General features: G+C 38.6%; 1 protein-coding gene across 3 annotated transcripts in view; it reads left to right on the plus strand.

The window, feature by feature from the left end:
* Window positions 1-17,842, plus strand: part of ATG10 (autophagy related 10) — a 244,731-nt gene extending 226,889 nt beyond the window's left edge. Inside the window, exons 6-8 of one of the 3 annotated variants that reach the window (XM_024124819.3) lie at window positions 15,383-15,480; window positions 16,141-16,256; window positions 16,581-17,840. In XM_024124819.3, coding sequence (XP_023980587.1) covers window positions 15,383-15,480; window positions 16,141-16,256; window positions 16,581-16,618 — 252 coding nt within the window. In that variant the 3' untranslated portion in view covers window positions 16,619-17,840. Of the gene's footprint in view, window positions 1-15,382; window positions 15,481-16,140; window positions 16,257-16,580 lie in introns of all 3 variants that reach the window. The other 2 variants (XM_024124812.3, XM_028493041.2) reach the window with 2 other exon arrangements.
* The last annotated feature ends 203 nt before the right edge of the window (window positions 17,843-18,045 follow it).

Raw genomic sequence — 18,045 nt, forward strand, 5'->3', positions numbered from 1 at the left:
CTTCCCTGCTGGCGCAGTGGTTGAGAGTCTGCCTGCCAATGCAGGGGACCTGGGTTCATGCCCCAGTCTGGGAGGATCCCACATGCCGCAGAGGGGCTGGGCCCGTGAGCCATGGCTGCTGAGCCTGTGCATCCGGAACCTGTGCTCTGCAACGAGAGAGGCCACAACAGTGAGAGGTCCACATACCGCAAACAAACAAACAAACAAACAACCCAATCAAAAAATGGGCAGAAGACCTAAATAGGCATTTCTCCAAAGAAGACATACAGATGGCCAAGAAGCACATGAAAAGCTGCTCAACATCTCTAATTATTAGAGAAATGCAAATCAAAACTACAATGAGGTATCACCTCACACCAGTTAGAATGGGCATCATCAGAAAATCTACAAACAGCAAATGCTGGAAAGGGTGTGGAGAAAAGGGAACTCTGTTGTACTGTTGGTGGGAATGTAAATTGATACAGCCACTATGGAGAATAGTATGGAGGTTCCTTAGAAAACTAAATACAGAATTACCATATGACCCAGCAATCCCACTCCTGGGCATATGCTCCGAGAAAACCATGATTCAAAAAGACACATGCACCCCAATGTTCATTGCAGCACTGTTTACAATAGCCAGGTCATGGAAGCAACCTAAATGCCCATCGACAGACAAATGGATAAAGAAGTTGTGGTACATATATACAATGGAATATTACTCAGCCATAAAAAGGAACGAAATTGGGTCATTTGTAGAGACGTGGATGAATCTAGAGACTGTCATACAGAGTGTAGTATGTCAGAAAGAGAAAAACAAATATCGTATATTAATGCATATATGTGGAATCTAGAAAAATGGTACAGATGCAGGGCAGAAATAGAGACAGATGTAGAGAACAAACGTATGGACACCAAGGGGGGAAAGTGGTGGGGGGTGGGGTGTGTGTGATGAATTGGGAGATTGGGATTGACATGTATACACTGACGTATATAAAATTGATGACTAATAAGAACCTGCTGTATAAAAATAAAATTCAAAAGTTAAAAAAAATAATAATGGTGAGCTCAGAGGTCAGCCTTTAAATCAGGGTTCACTCCTGAGTTCATGTGGAAAGCCTCTGTATTTGCTGCTACTGATTTTCTTTTTCGACTTTAGATTCTTTCTTGTGTCCTAGACTTTCTTGTCTAGAAAATACAGAACTAGATCCAAAGTATAAAAATCAGTTTTTAGGATTCTGACAGAAGTTACTATGGAGAAATGTTTGGTCAGGTAATAGGATTAGAGTGTACATTTTTTTAATCCTGACATTATTAAGTTGCTTACAATTTAATAAAATATCTTTAAATATAATAAACTGCCATTCTTGCCCTTATGTATCAGTTTATTCCTCTTTCTAACATTTGTTTGCAAAATACCAGGATATAATTATTGCTTGAAAAAAATCCATGATTATATTTTTATATAGAAGAATATGATTTCTTAATACTGTAGCCTATTAGTAGCATTGTTTTTGTTTCCTGGTTTCAAATGACTAGTAGTCTAAAAACTGGGGGAGTATCTCATTGTAGCTAAATTTTTACAGGTCCAATCTTTACCTAACATTTTTCATTATTAGATGAGTAACAGATTTTATAATGGGTTTATCACATCCTTAGGAATTTTCTTCATAGTCTCTTTCTAGAGCACTTCTAAAGAGAAAAACTGATTTTAACTTAAAGAAATCACTAGGAATCTGCTTCTGGGAATAAAAAGAATATTTTAATTATCAAAACTGGGTAAGAGTCAGGAAGGAAATGCCTGTTAGCTGTAAACTGGGGTGTTTTGTTAGAAATTTATATTGATTATATTTACATAAAGAGAAGCATTGTGGTATTTTAAAAAATCATCTTAAAGATTAATCTGTATGTTTTTCTGTTACTTAAAAATTCTATTTGCCATCATCCTAAAAAAGTAATTATACTAACAGACTGCTATTTTATTTTGTGTTGCTCATAAAACATCTTCCTATGTGATAGTTGCTAGACATTAATATCTGGTTACCAATAAATTAGGCTGTTTTGTGAGTTTGTTCTTGAAAATCCTTGACTTGTCTGATTGCTGATTCACCACTTTATTATACCCCAATATAATCTAAAGTGGTTGTCACTGTTTTAGTGAGCATCCCAGAAATAAACTTAGTGAGCCAAAAATTGTCACCGTTATGTAATGTAGTGGAAGGGAAGAAAAAAAAAAAGAAGACTTAATGCTTGGAAAGCACAAGCTCCCCATTGTTTTCCTTTAATACAAAAATAGAATAAATGTAATGCCTGCAAGTTGTTTCATGCTCAAGTGCCACATTTAGTCTCAGTAGGCTTGGTGTTGGTAGAGAAAGACTAAGTTCTATTCTTGAATCTGGACATGAGTCTTGACTGCATAATTTCTGAGTGCCAGAGAGGTGGATAAGCCACCTCTCTGAGCAGATTTGTATAAAATGGGTGGAGGCTGAATGAAGGTTCTTCTTTGTGACCCTCCCACAACTCAGGGATTTGACCAGAGAGACAGGAAAGCGAGTGTGTCCTCTACTGCCAACACCACCCATCAGGTATTTTTTTTAAATGGATGTTTCCACCCGAACAGAACATTTTAGTAAAAACATTGATATGGACCATAACAAGGCTTTTTAACAGAGACTTAGTCCTTTTTGTCTTCATTTAAAGCTGCTTTATTTTTCTTTCTGTGGTGCTGTATAAAATCTCATCAATATACAAAATCATTCTGAGCTCAGATTTTCTCATTTTCTCTGGATGAGAGCTTTGATTAGCTTTTTGCAAGTTCTTCATTAGTAATTGGCTTGTGTTTTTGTTTTTGTTTTTGGCTGTTCTCTCTAATAAGTTTATGTTCTATCAAAGAATTCTTTGAGGATGGTCTGAAATATGCTATTCCATGTTATGTTACAGAATATTACAATTTAATATTCTTTATAAAATGCAACCAACAAGTGCTATTAGCATTAAATGCTCATTTCTTCCTTTTGATGCTCATGGCTGGGGTGGGTTGTTCCGTCTTATCATCATGCCTGACCTAGTTGTGCAGCCATTCCTGTTTAATTAATAGACATTTACATAAGCTCTTTTTTCCCCCAGCAAGCTTTATAATCGTCTTGTTGGTTATCTCCTTTCACCCTGTGAAGTATCAGCAGTGCTATTTCCATTTTGCATATCAAAATACAGAAAGATTAAATTATGTACAACAAATTGATAAGTGAATAAGTTTGAGAATGCAGAGTTCTGGCATATTAATGGTGTTGCTTAAAGCAACAACCCATATAGACTCTATAAATATATTGAAACTCTGCTCTCTAATCCAGGAGTCGCAGTTGGGACTGTCAGCAGCCCAAGGAGGGAGCCCTTTGTAGATTTATGCAGGGGTGGGAAAATTAGTTTCTGGACTCCCTCTGGAGCCATGAAAAGAAAGTTTTTGTTAGCAGAAGAGGTCGTATCTGAGGACTATTGCTCTGGTGTCTGTAATTTTTAATAAAAATTCTAGGAAGCCTAGTGGCTTCTGTGCAACATATGAATTTGAGGAACTATTTTTTTTTAAATCCATCTTTCCAAACACCACTAGAATTTTATTCTCAGTTAACTGGCCACAAAATGTCAACAGGTACAGCTAGAGCAAAGCATAGCTTGGGGACCTTTCTGAGTACTTGGGCATGACTTTCATTTCTTTCCACATATTTTTTTTCTTAAATATTTTCTCACTGTCTTTCTAACTATATCCTCATGCACTTATTAGGGGTAAAAATGTGTACCAGGGTATATCTTCTTTCCCCCCTTTTTCCCTGTCTTTTTTTCAAAACTATAAGAGAGGATTGCTTGAACTTCAAACCTTTTTTTGTCTTGTGTAGGTGTTGATTATTTCCAGCAAATATTTTGGAATTTACAGGGATTGCCTCAATCATTTAACAACACACCAAAAAAACAGAACAAACAAACAAAAAAAAAAAGACATTTTTTTTCTTCTTCAGTTTACCAAACTTGTTAGTCTTACTCAAAAGATGGGAGTCTCTGTGCCTCTCACTTAACTCCCTTCCCATTAAACTTAGAGTAGCCTCTTTCTGTCTTCAATTCTACTGCCACACTCTTCCCCTGCTCCAAATCCTGCCCATCCTTTAGGGTTTGGACCAGGTTAAAAGCCACATCTTCAGGAAATCTTTGCTACTTGCCCCTCCTCCCAGACAAAACTGACCTTTTCTTTCTCTGAGTTCCTATATTCCTGGGTTTGTGCCTTTTAAATGTTGTGTATTATAGTGATTTTTGTAATCCTTGCATTGCAGCTGTCCTAACGGGAGCATGGGGAGAAATGAGGAGAGGAGATGACATATTTCATTTGACTCAAGGTCGCTCTCAGCTCATGGAAATTTATACACCCTGTGTTCAGTTTGGTGTTTCCCATTGCAGAGCACTCAGCATAGCATTATAGGAATCTCACAACTACAATAAGCATTAGCTCTGCTGGGTAAAAATAGGAGTTGAGTTCCAGGCATCAGGATATCATTATACCTGGATACCATGAGTATCATTCCAGGGAACAAGCCTTCTTTCCGTGTGTGGTGTCTCAGGCTTGGCCACCTCTGCATCGCGGTTTTCCTTTAGTTTACTGGTGAGCTCCTCTATGGCCTCAGGTACTTATATGTCTTCCTTAGGAAACCCTCCATCCTACAGTGGGGAGCATCTCATTCTATGGTAGTGCCACTCTGATCACCTACACAGTTTTCTGTGGAGTGTGAAGCCTCCCCATGCCTTCTTTCCAAATGATGGAAAAAAAAAAAATCCCTCCCACTGAGGGCGTCTCTCTTGCCAGCTTTTCTTGTTACTGGTCACAAGTCCTATTATTCATCTCCCATCATTAGACCAGGTGACACTGCTATTCTCCCTGGGGATCTGCTTTTCCATTCTTTTTAGAAATCCTAAGGAAAGGGAAGTGAGTAGTGACAAACTTACTTTACCTTTGGAACTCTCTGCCCTTGAGGTACAATCTGGTACTTTCAGTCCTGGGCATGTAACTGACTGTAAACCTCAGGAGTTGAGATAATAGGATGTTGTTTTATATCTTTCTAGTACTTCAAACTAAAAGTAACCTCTGTGAGAGCAGATTTTGCTTCTGTCTTGAGTGTACTTATATTTCCAGTGCCTACAACAGTGCCTGGTACATAGAACAGGCTCCATAAATATTCATTGAATAAATGAGTGGGGAGGTGGATGGCTAGATGGACGAATGTTTAGCATAGAGTCTTACCCACATTAGGTATTCAGTGCTGTTTACTGAATGCACGAGCAAAAATTGCATGAAGTAATGAAGGAGTGAGTTAAGTAGAAAGGCATGAGCTTATTACATATTTTAGTAGTATCTGATCTGCTTCTAAGTCTGAGTAACAAACCTTAGGGGAATATGGTGGCATGGCAGAGGGAAGGCTAATTCACAGAACTAAAATATGAATCTTGCATCAGTTTTTTAAAATGATAATGAAGGATATTATTTTTATGTAGAAACCAGTAGATTTTAGAATATATTGTAGAGTTGACATATGTTTTTTACATAGAGAGTTATTCCTAACCATACCCTCAAACTCTCCTTTGTTCTTAGGTACACTTTGGAGGAAATATTTCAGAAAACAGATATTGAATTTCTTATCTGGGGACTCTTATAAATGTACAGGAGGTGCTGCCCCTGGTTTTGTGCCAAGGAGAGAGAATGTTTTGGTCTCTTTCGTGGAGGCCATTGGTGATTCCTGCACAAATATTCCCCTTTATGGAACAGGCTGCATGTGCCAGTAATAATTTACTTTGGCATAGTAGGATGTCTTTTTCTATGCAGTAATTCCACAAATTATTGTCGAGTGCCTACTAGATGAAAGGCACTGTCCTGGATGCTGAGATTAAAATAGTAATCATAATATTTCTTCTGCCCTCAAGAAATTATAGTAGAGGGGGATTCCTGTAAACAGTCAATCTCCTATACAGAACAGTGAGGAATTAAGCAGTAGGCTTAAGCATGGTTGCAGTGGGAACACAGAGGGAGGGCACCTGATACAGGGTTGGGGTAAAAGAAAGCTGAGATCTGTAGGGAAGAAAAGGACATTAGTAGGTGGGGGTGGGGGGGAGGGTGTTCCCGGCAGAGAGAACTGCATGTTCAAAGGTCTGGAGGTAAGAAAAAGCATTGTGTTCGGGGAACAGCAAGAAGTGTCATGATAAACTGTACATAAATATAGGTAAATATCTGGTTTTCTGATTCTGAAGAGGATTTTTTTTTAATTGGAGTATAGTTGCCGAGGATTTTTTTTAATTGGAGTATAGTTGCTTTTACAATGTTGTGTTAGTTTCTGCTGTACAGTGAAGTGAATCAGCTATATGAATACATTTATCTCCTCCTTCTTGGATCTCCCTCCCCCCATCCCACCCATGTAGGTCATCACAGAGCACCGAGCTGAGCTCCCTGTGCTATATAGCAGGTTCCCACTACCTATTTTACACATGGTAGTATATTTATGTCAAACCTAATCTCCCAATTCAGCCCACCCTCCCCTTCCAACCCTGTATCCACACATCCGTTCTCTATGTCTGCGTTTCTATTCCTGCCCTGCAAATAGGTTCATCTGTACCATTTTTCTAGATTCCACATATATGTGTTAATATATGATATTTGTTTTTCTCTTTCTGACTTATGAAGAGGATTTTTAAAACATAAAAGTGATAAAAGAAAAAACAAAGGAGAAAAATTATTGATTTAATTATTTAATAATACATTTCATATCTAAATCATCATGAAAAGAATTTAATGACAAATAATCTGGAAATAAAAAATGTTTTGACTGTTTCAGCAACTTTTATGAGAGCAAGGGTAATCTGTTTATGTACCATTGTATTACTAACATTTGACCCAGTGCATGGCTCACAATGGTGGTTGAATGAATGAAAAGAATCAATATCCTCAAAAGATACTAAAGAACTAATATAAATGAATAAGAAACCCAAACAAATTATATGAAAGGAAATAATAAAAGTAAGTGCATAAATTAGTAAAACAGAAGACAAAGAACTGATTGACAAAAGACACATATGATGGGACTGGCACATAGTAGGCACTCGATAAATATCTATTCAGTGAATAAAAAGCAACAGAAAACTATAAACGTGTATAAAATATCTGAAAGGGAATTCACCAAACGGAATAAATCTGAGTTGGGCAGTTTTAGATAATTCTGTTTTTATTCATTGTTCTTTTCTGTATTTTCTGAACTCTCCATGTATTACTCTTATAATTTTTATGAAAATACATTAATATGAAATTTGAAAAAATAGATTTTTTTAAAAGTGGACTGGAGAGGATTAAAACCAGGGACGATCCTTGACACCAGCTCTGGTCAATGGGATGAGGAGGTACGGTGTATGAGCATGCACTTTGGATGCTCACTTGGATGACTGTAAGGCATAATCTCTTGGAACTTGTTCTCCAAAGTGGCAATAATAAAGCCTATCTCAAAGAGTTATTGGGAAAGGGGACCCCTGCAAAGCTCTTAGTACAATGCCTGATACTGTAGGTGCTCAGTGGCCATTTTCCTTCCCTAGCCTGAGGAGGCAGGATGAGGGAGATACCCTTCTCCATTTCTAAGAAATGTGCCCCGAGTGGAAGGCAAATTTGATCAGTCTGGAATGTGAAACTGGATGAAAGCTTAGCACGTGAAATTATATTTGTGCCATCCTGGAGAGCCAAGAAAATTAAGAAATGAACCAAGTAACTCATCATATTTATTAGATGTAAGAATGAAGGTGCAGTATTATCATTTCCTTATGATAGTCATATCTAATAGTTCTGAAACCAATTCACAGTATTCATGTCAGACTTATTTTATGAGACATTTAACCATTGCTAAATTAAATTTCATAAGAGATTGTGCTAAATTAAATTTCATAAGAGAATGTGCCACTCTAACTCCTCTGGAGTTACAGAGATAGAAATCTGACCCATCATTTCTACTTTCACGGAAAACCATTTAGCAGAACTTTGTTCCAGTAGAAGTGTTTATTGAGTTGTAAGCCTAACACAGTTCATTGGCTGCCTGCATTTACACACTGACATTTTTCCCAGCGCAGATTTGCATCAGTTCATTAGTACTGACAGCAGATGGTAGCACTTTCACACAAATTTACCTTCTGAATTGATCTAAAAAATGTCACTAAAGAGATCCTGACAGTTTTGATGTTCTTCCATTTCTGAGAATGGTATGTTAAACAAATAAGGTGTAGGATTTTAGATTTTTTTAACTCCAACACATAATTCCTAAACCAAGTAAAGATGCTTTTATCTCTGATTCTGGCTGTCTGAAGGAGAAAGTAGAAAATGCAGATAATCCTTCCTGATAAGTGTAAACCTTAAAAAATCTCCATTGCAGAAAAAAGGCTTTTGAAGAATATTATCCAGATTGTCTACACTGATCAAATGCCTCAAATTATTTGTAAATTCTCTACCTTACTTTGTCTGAATACAAATTGCTTGGCTTACAGGATAAGTTCATTGAATGTGACTGAAAAAAATAGTATTGGCTCAAGTCACAAGGCTAACTTTGATTAATAACATACTTAAAGGATTTATTTAACAACAAGAAGGACCTTTTGAGTTCTAAATGCTCTCAAAAACAATACCTTTACTAACATTCTAATGGCAGGAACACAAGTTAGTACTGACTTAATTTGGCTAACATACAGTAACTTTGTTCCATATAGTTTTATCCCCTCCCTTCCTTTGTGCTATTATTGTCATGTATATTACATTTATGTATGTTATAAACCCAACACTACAGTATTATAATTTTTGCTTATATAATCCTATGTCTATTAAAGTAATTAAGAGAAGAAAATATACTTAGCTCACTTTTTATGTTTACCATTTATGATGCTTTTTATTTTTTCCTGTGGATTTGAGTTACCCTCTGGTATCTCAATAATACCCTCTGATATTATTGCCTGAAGGACTTCCTTTAGTATATCATATAGGCAAGTCAACTAACAAGGAATTCTCTCAGTCTGTTCCTTGAGAATGTATTTACATTACCTTCATTTTTGAAGGACAGTTTTGCTGGATATAGAATTCTTGATTGACAGTTCTAGGGTTTTTTTTTTTCCGAGGACTTGAATATGTCTTTCTGCTGCTATGAGAAGCCAGCCATTATTGTACTCTTACTCCTCTTTATGTGATGAGTTCTTGCTCTCTTGCTACTTTTAAGATTTTCTCCTGTTTTTGGCTTTTGGCCATTTGACTATGATGTGTCTAGGTGTGGATTTTTGTGTTTCTACTTAGGGTTTGTTGAGCTGCTTGTATCTGTAGCTTAAATGCTTTTCATCAAAGTTTAGAACTTTTCAGCCAGTATTTCTTCAAACATTTTGCCTGCCCCTTTCTCTCTCCTTTCCTTCTCAGACTCCTACTACGGGTATGCTGGTATGCTTGGTATTGTCCCAGAGGTCTCTGAGGCTTCGTTCTATTTTCTTCATTTTTTTTTTTCCCTTCAGATTGAATAATTTTTATTAACATATCTTCAAAACCATTAATTCTTTTTATTGCCATCTCGTATCTACTGTTGAACCCATCTAGTGAATTTTTTATTTCTGTATTGTACTTTCCAACTCCAATTTTTTATTTGGTTCTTTTTATAGTTTGTGTTCTTTGATTGAGATTACCTATTTGCAGAGTCATTATCATAATTTTCCCCTTTTAACTCTTTAAATATAGTTTTCTTTAATTCTTCAAACATATTTATAATAGCTACTTTGAATTCTATGTAAGTCTGATAACCAGGCCCACTCAGAGTCAGTTTTTATTAATAGATTTTTTTCCCTTTGTGTGTATCTTTTCTGTTTCTTTGCCTGTCTCATAAATTTATTTGAAAACTAGACAATTTAGATAATATATTGTAGCAATTCTGGATTCCTATATTTTTCCCTAAGGGTTGTCTCTTTGTTATTGTTGCTGTTGTTTTTGTTTGTTTGTTTTAGTAGCTTTCCTAGGTTTTACCTGCAGAATTTGCCTACTCTGTAAGTGTGGCCATTCATGTCTCTATTTTTTTTTTTTTTTTGCGGTACGCGGGCCTCTCACTGTTGTGGCCTCTCACTGTTGTGGCCTCTCCCGTTGCGGAGCACAGGCTCCAGAAGCACAGGCTCAGCGGCCATGGCTCACGGGCCCAGCTGCTTGGCGGCATGTGGGATCTTCCCGGACTGGGGCACGAACCCATATCCCCTGCATCAGCAGGCGGACTCTCAACCACTGCGCCACCAGGGAAGCCCTCACTCATGTCTCTATTTTGTCTTTCATTCTTATTTTCATGTTTTTGCCTGACTTCCACGGGGTCACCAGCTCTATCTGCATACCTTGCTGGTTAGCCAATGATTGGACAGAGGTTGTGCTTATATACCTCAGGCCTCTAAGCCTTCCCTCATTTGTTCATGGATGTGTGTGTGGGTTGGGAGCACATCCAAATTTCAGTTAATGTTCAAGTTGTCATCAGCTTTTACTTTTCATCAGGCCTTCTTGTACCTCCCCTGAACATGTGCTTAGTTCCCATCAGCCCAGGATGCCTGGAGAAATTACCTAGCCCTTCTACAACTGTCTCATCTCCAAGATCTCCCTATTAGATTTTGTTGCTAATGCCACCGGGCAGTAGTTTTCTTTGATTGTTGGAAATCAAGTCAGCCCTGCTAGCAGCACAGCTACTGATTCTCGTGGCCAGCTGCACTCCTGTAAAACTTCCCTGTTGAGGAGCCAGGTGGAGGTGGGGGAGAGTATGAGAGTATTTCTAGGCAAGAAGGCTGAAGACTCTCTCTGTGTCTGACTTGAGGTTCTGGCAGCTTTTCATGAGTTAAACACTTTTCAAATTTTTTATTTGCCTTTGGTTGATTTCCACATCCCAGAAGTGGGGTTTTTTTGACAATTTTGTTCAATTTTATACTTGTTTTCTAAGGAAATTTGTTGACCTCTATATTATTCTGCTATAGCTAGAAGTCTACTCCTATTGTTCTTTATTTATAAAACTTTTCTCAAGAGATTACACAAATGTCCCTTATTATAATTCCTATTATAAGGAGATCAACATCTCATAGCTTGGCTTTTTTAAACCAAAGCATCTTACCAAAACAATATAACTTTTATATTTAAAATACAATTTAAACATTTGATTTTTAAAGGCAGTCATTGATTTAAATATATTCTATCTAATTATATAAATATAAGTTCTTAACATAATAAAAGACAAAGAATTTTTTTTAATGTCACCAAACCTGTATTAAAGAACTGTCCAAGCTGATCTAAAAGCTCTTCTAAGGCATGAAAGTCCCTATTATTTAAAAAAGTGTTTCACATAAGCATTACCATGCATTTTATTAGGATATAACCTTAAATGCTAATATAACTTTTTATTTTGTTTGAGGAAAAATGAATATTAAAATGCTGTAGATTACTGAAGGGTTTTTGAAGTGCCTGAACTTGTATTTTAATTTAAATTCTTTAAGTTATTTTCCATTAATTTGTCCTGAATACCAATATATTTATAATTCTAATTGCCATATATATTGTACATAGACTGTTTACTAATTTAGAGTTTTCTTGCCCTTGGTTATAATCAGTTGTCAAATGTTCCTAAACATTTAGACACTGGTCAGTGATATTTTTCCTGTGCTGCATAACTCTATAGGAGCTTTTTGTTTTTACATATTGAAATTGGACTTTGTTATAGGGTATTATAAGACCATATTCTGGATGTCTGGGTGTTATAGGGTATTATAAGACCATATTCTGGATGTCTGGGTGCTATTATCCTTGTCTGTTTAGATAACAATGGGTTTAATAATAATAGCCAACTAAGTGCTTATTATATATGTCAGGCACTGTTTTGAACAGTTTTCTGGCATTTTTTCATTGAAGTATCACAGTCTATCTATGAGGTAGATACTATCATTAGTCCCAGTTATCAGATGAGGAAACAGAGACATGAAATGATTAAGTGGTTTGCCTCAAAGCTCACAGCTACTAAGTAGTGAAGCAGAACTTAAGTCTTAACTACAGATCCCAAGCCTGCTCTTATCTACTTGCTATATGGAGTGAGCAAAAGATGACTTGTAGACATGAAGTCCAAGTCTTTACTAAGGAGCATCAAATAAGCAGAGCTACAATGTGACATGGGCCGACATCTGCTTAGAAAATGGACCCCTGAACTTTAAGTGTGTCTGTAACTCTCAGATGTATGTTATACTCTGATGTGGTTATTCTTCTGAGATCTTGTAAATGTTAGGCCACAGACCTGTAAGGAAGAGGCAAGGTCTTGTCTATATGATGAAGCCATTCCTCATGAGAGTTACCATCTCCTCAAGGAGACTGAATTATTAGGGGTTAAGATTCTTGGAGGACACTCTTGCATAGTGGTTGTGAGTGCTTCCATCCACCATGCAGGCCAGAAAGGGAAAGCCCAGACAAGATCTCTTCCTAGTGTCCCCCATGACTCAAATGGGCCTGAGAGCCCCAGTATTGTAACACTCTGGATCTTTTAGAGTCCTGTTGCTTAGTGTTCTGTTACCCTTTCAGTATTCCCAGGCTTTCAGTAGAGTCTTGTTTGACTAGTCCATTCCACCTCAGCTACAGGAAACTTGGGCTCAAGTGTTTAAAGTTGGAGGAGTTTCCCCATGAGCGTGAGAGTGGCCATGGGAAACAAGGGCTGCCGAGGGGAGGGTAAGTCCTGGAGGAGTGGAGGCATGGCTGAGCTGACTCTCCCCTTTATGAGTGTTCCATGTAATGCCATCCTTGGAGGTCTAGGTTTCATTTTATTAAAGAAGGTACCATGTCTTCACAGATTGGGTTACTGCTCTTCATTCCTTCCAATGTTTACTACACAAGTAATCCAAAAAGAATTTAGACTAAATTTAACCTTTTAAATCTCAGCTCTATAAACAGTAATTATTTTAGTCCAGGATGATTCTAAAATTCTTTCACATTTCCTGGGTACATTTCCCTTACTCATTTCCCTCTATGGTCTTCTGTATCCATCAAGTTTCTCTGCACAGTTGGGTTTTTCTTGCCATTCTGATCTCTGTTTAAAGATCACCTCTTCAGTATGGCCTTCCCTTTCACCAAATCTAAATTATTACCACAGTCCCTCCAAAATCACATTACCCTGTTTTGTTTAATTCATAGCACTTACTATTATCTAGATTATCCTGTTTACTTATTTGTTCTATGTGTTTATTGGCTGTCTCCTGCACTGGAATGTAAGTTCCATGGGATCAGGGACTTGGTTTATCTTAGAGATAGTGATCTTTGTAACTAGATCCAGAACTATTCCTGGAAGACACAAAAGAGATGATCACTAGATATGTGATGAATTAACAAATATTAGTTTAAGGCAGGTAAGGGGAGCCAGAATCAAGTTGGACAGGAGGACTTGCGATAAGCATAACACATCTGGGGCTGTGACCCCAGCATCTGGTTAGGGACAGAAATGAGGGGTAGGGAGAGAGCAGGAGATGGGAGCTCAAGCTCTGTGTGAGAATCAGGACCCTGGGCAGAGACATCCGGAGGTGGCACTCAGGGAGACATACTCCAACCTACTCCCAGCAGGTAGCTCAGCCCTCGCCACATGTGCACACGCGTTCTCACAAACACATGCATCTCCATGCCCAATGTCACCCATACAAATAGAACTGTTCCTCCCATTTCTTATGGTTGGGTGTGTTCACTTGTGCACAGCCATGAATGTTTTAGGGTTGGACAGTGGAGGCAGCAGGATATAATTCTTCCCATGGACAGCTCTGAGTTCAACTTCTCCTTGGACTGGCTGAGAAGAGAAGAAGCCAGGAGAAGAAGCTAGGCAGCCCCTAGTCGAGATCCAGCCTACAGGCTTGTTTTATTTGGCCTGGACCATGTTTTTAAAAAATTGTGCCCATATTTAAATTTAGGGGGGTTTGCATAAAAATCTCGATTTCTAGGTTATTTTGACAGATGGGAAGACCTGGCACACCAAGCCTGCACCCCACATGGCACAGCTGGCTGAAGCAGAGTGGCAAAAACAGCCTCGGCTGGGCTCTCCAGGTCCCCACAGTCCTCGTCACCTGCTGGTGTAGTTAACTGGCCTCACCCCTTCGGGTCACCTGCCTGGTCTTCATAGGTAGTTGTCTTGGTCTCTTTGGGCGGCTATAGCAAAATACCACAGATTGGGTAGTTGATATACAACAGAACGTTATTTCTCACAGTTCTGGAGGCTGGAAGTCTGAGACCAGGTTTAGGTCTCCAGCGCTCTCTCGTGAGGGCCCTTTTCCAGGTTGCAGACTTCTCTCTGTGTCCTCACATGGCAGAAAGGGGCAAGCTAGCCCTCTGGAGCCTCTTTTATAAAGGCATTAATCTCATCATGAGGGCTCCACCCTCATGACCTAAGCGCTTCCCAAAGGCCCTACCTCTTAATACCATTTGTGGGAACACAAACATTCAGATCATAGCAGTATGTGGGTTTGCAGTCTCTGGTATAATGGCTAATGCACAATGTAAGCAATTGACAAATTTATCAACAATAATTGTTTTTGCATTGGTAGAATTTATGCATAGATCACTCACTATATAGAAACTTTCTAGGGCTCCCCAATGCTTGCCAAATGATGTCCACATCCCTAACTTGGCAGCAGTCTGACCTGTATCTTACATCCAGTCATTCTCTCATAAAGGCAGTGGAGTTCCGTCTTACGGACTTTGAACTTACAGAAACAGCCCCGTAAGCTTGGGGGAGACAGAAGGAGCGACATAGATAAACAGAGAAACTCAGGGAGATACAGACAGACAGACAGAAGCAGTGCAATTTAAATAGTGCCAGCCGTTCCCCTCTTCCACCCCACCCCCTATCCCGTCTACTCACTGGACATGTGCCCACTGGCACTGGATGCAGTTAGGACTGAAACAATTAACATGTTGACAAAATTTATGTAAGAAAATATGTGAATGATTTTGGTCCCCTTACCATTGACAAAGAGATTAATGAAATGCATTGTTCAGATGGTCAGGCTCCTGGACTTCATGGATATCCTTGAGTTATAAATGAGAATAATTATAGGCCAAAGGAAACACTAGCTAAAGAACAGTTAGAGAGAACTGATAAATGTATCTGCAGCTTGTATTGAGTGCCTGTCCTTTATCGATAAATAGTTTCTTCTCACCAACTTTTTCTCATCTTTGGGTTATAAATTATATTTCAAAATAGGAATCAATCTGTATCTTAATTTTATAACTTGAAATTTAAAACAAACCTTTATCTTAAAGGAATAAACCAGATTATGGATTTTAACTTTTTCAAGGTAACTTAAGCTGGCAATCCTGGGCCAACTCTGATTCTTACAGGAGCATCCGATACTTGGACAACCCTTTTTTGTACTTCATCCCTGCAAGACGAATGAATTCATGACTCCTGTGTTAAAGAATTTTCAGAAAATCAATAGGTAAGAAACACCATCAAGCTACATTGGCTTTCACTCTTATTTTTAAAGTGTAAATCTTTTTATGTGATTCTAAAAGCTAAGCTAAAAAAGAAATATTCTTTGTAATAATAATAATGGCTAACATTTATTGATTTTTTTTTTTTTTTACTGTGTACTAGGCACTGTTTTAAGTATTTCAGATATGGTAAGCACTGGATTCTTGTAACACCCCTCCGATCTAAGGACCATTATTTTGCCCAGTTTGCAGAGGAGGAAGCTAAAGCACAGAGGGGCAAAATGACTCCGCTAAGGTCACACGTCTAGTTAAGCAGTGGAACTGGCATTTGAACCCAGGCACTTTTGCCTCCAAGCCATGCACTTAACTGCACTCTGCTACCTTAGCTAACGTTGTCAATTGCATCAACTTGGAATTATCGAGGGAAGTCAGGAGCCCCAGTGCCTTGACCTTCCCTTCAGCTGCTTTAGTGAGGGATGGATCCTCAGCCTCTTTGGCCCTCGAGTCCCTGTTAAGCAATGGGCTGGCATTTGGAAATGCTGAGATTCCAGATGCTGAGCACACGTATTTGAAGAAAGCCTCATTTCTATGATTGTTGATAACTGATTTTCTACCACTCAAACAACTACAATGGAAACAGTTTCTGTGTTTCACTTATTTCCCAGGAATGTCAACTACATCACGTCATGGCTGAGCATGGTAGGGCCAGCTGTCGGGCTGAATCTGCCTCTGAGTTACGCCAGAGCAGCCTTTCAGGATGAAGGAAATGTTGACAGACAAGGTAAAAAGAGAAGCCTGTGCTGCATGTTTCACTGTTGCAAAGATTCTGGTGTCTCTTTTGCACTTGGATATGTCGTCCCTGCTGGCACCACCATGTATTAAGTCTGCTTTCATCTTTAACGGACTGGGCACTGACTTGTTTGTTTAGTTTTCCAAACAATCAGCACCCACTCTTTTAGGAAGCTTTTGACTTTGCTATAATAACACTCACCCAACCACAGAGCTGAGTGGTTTTATTTTAGAATTGATATTCTTGAAACAAGTCTTTACTGCTCAGTTAACCTTCTTTTATTTTCTTGGCTTTTGTTTTGTTCTTGTTCTTCAGATTCTTCTGTTGAGCCAAAGAACTTGGAAGAACTCTGAGAATTTACGTGGCCGGCCCTGGTTTTAATGGGACCAATATGGTGTGAGATTTCAGATCACCGAGATTTTGACGTGGATTTTTTTTCCCTTGGAAGCAAATGTCTGCAGCAACTGATGTACTCTATGTTTAGAAGAAACACTGCAAAGACACAAATCACTATAAATAGCAAAAAAGGAATCTAACTTGGTAATAGAAATACTGACATCATCAGGGCACTTCCAGGTCGTTCCCTCATGTCTCTGAGACTCATTCTCTTCATCATTAATTTGAGAATAACAAGCTACCTCACAGGGTTGCTGTGTGAAGCACATGAGAGCCTTAGTGTGTGTATGAGAAAATATGGTAAAGTATTATGCAAATATTCATTAAATGGTTACCTTTCTTATATTTGATTGTCATTTACCTAGGCTGTCAATAAGTTTAATAGTCAGTAAGATATTAAGATGAACCATAGAATTTTCGGTTTGGGGGTTGCCTGTTTTGTTTTTCATTTTAACTTGCTAGGGTCTTAAACTAAGCGAAAAACGTAATTGACTCTTGAGAGCGTCTAGATTAGTGTCTGTCAGTGGGGGATGCTCTTTAGAGTCACTTGAGGATCTTTTACAGTTACAGACACTGGGGCCGCACCTGCTGGGACAGCCCCTCTGGGGTGATTCTGGTACACATGCTCCTGAAGAAGTTCTGGTCTGGATGCACCTTTTGAGTGGCATTTATTTGTATTGCTTTGTTCTCCCAGTAGGTCTTTTCCAATTCTGTGCCTAGCTCCTGCAAGATGGACTTACTTCCTAACATTGCTCGGGCCTTGCCCCGAGAATCTGGATAGCAAGGAAGTCTAGGAGGCATTTGGAGAGGCGGCCTACTTTGGAGAAGCGGTTAGGATGAGGGGATTATCTGCTGGCGAATAGCAGAGGACTGCAACAGCCCTATGAGTCTCTAGGTTAAGGGCTGTACTCTCATGAAGGAAACAGAAGTAGAGAAAGGGTTAATTCAAACTGCTGGAAAAGCTAAAAGCAAATTTTAAAACGCTGAGCTGCACATATTCTTGCTGGGATGAGAGCCTGCTTACATGCTTGTTGGGCACTTTGGTATTTACCACTTAACATCTTTTCAGCTTCTGCAAGGGATTTCCACCTCCCACCCCCGACTCTCCCTAATGTAAACACAGATTTCTCAGCAAGTCATTTCTCAAGCCATGTCATTTCTAGGGTAAAAAAAAAATTGTAATAATGTGTCATCTGGATGATGTACTCATCTGGAAATACTAGTTATCCTTTTTGAACAGATTCTGAGATGATAGTAGTCTGTCAGTTTGGGGGCAGTGTGTAGTTTCTCCTTTTTTTTTTTATAAATTTATTTGTTTTATTTATTTATTTTTGGCTGTGTTAGGTCTTTGTTGCTGTGCGCCGGGGTTTTCTAGTTGCCGCGA

Source organism: Physeter macrocephalus, chromosome 8 (assembly GCF_002837175.3).
Source record: "Physeter macrocephalus isolate SW-GA chromosome 8, ASM283717v5, whole genome shotgun sequence".
NCBI classification, from domain to species: Eukaryota; Metazoa; Chordata; class Mammalia; order Artiodactyla; family Physeteridae; genus Physeter; species Physeter macrocephalus.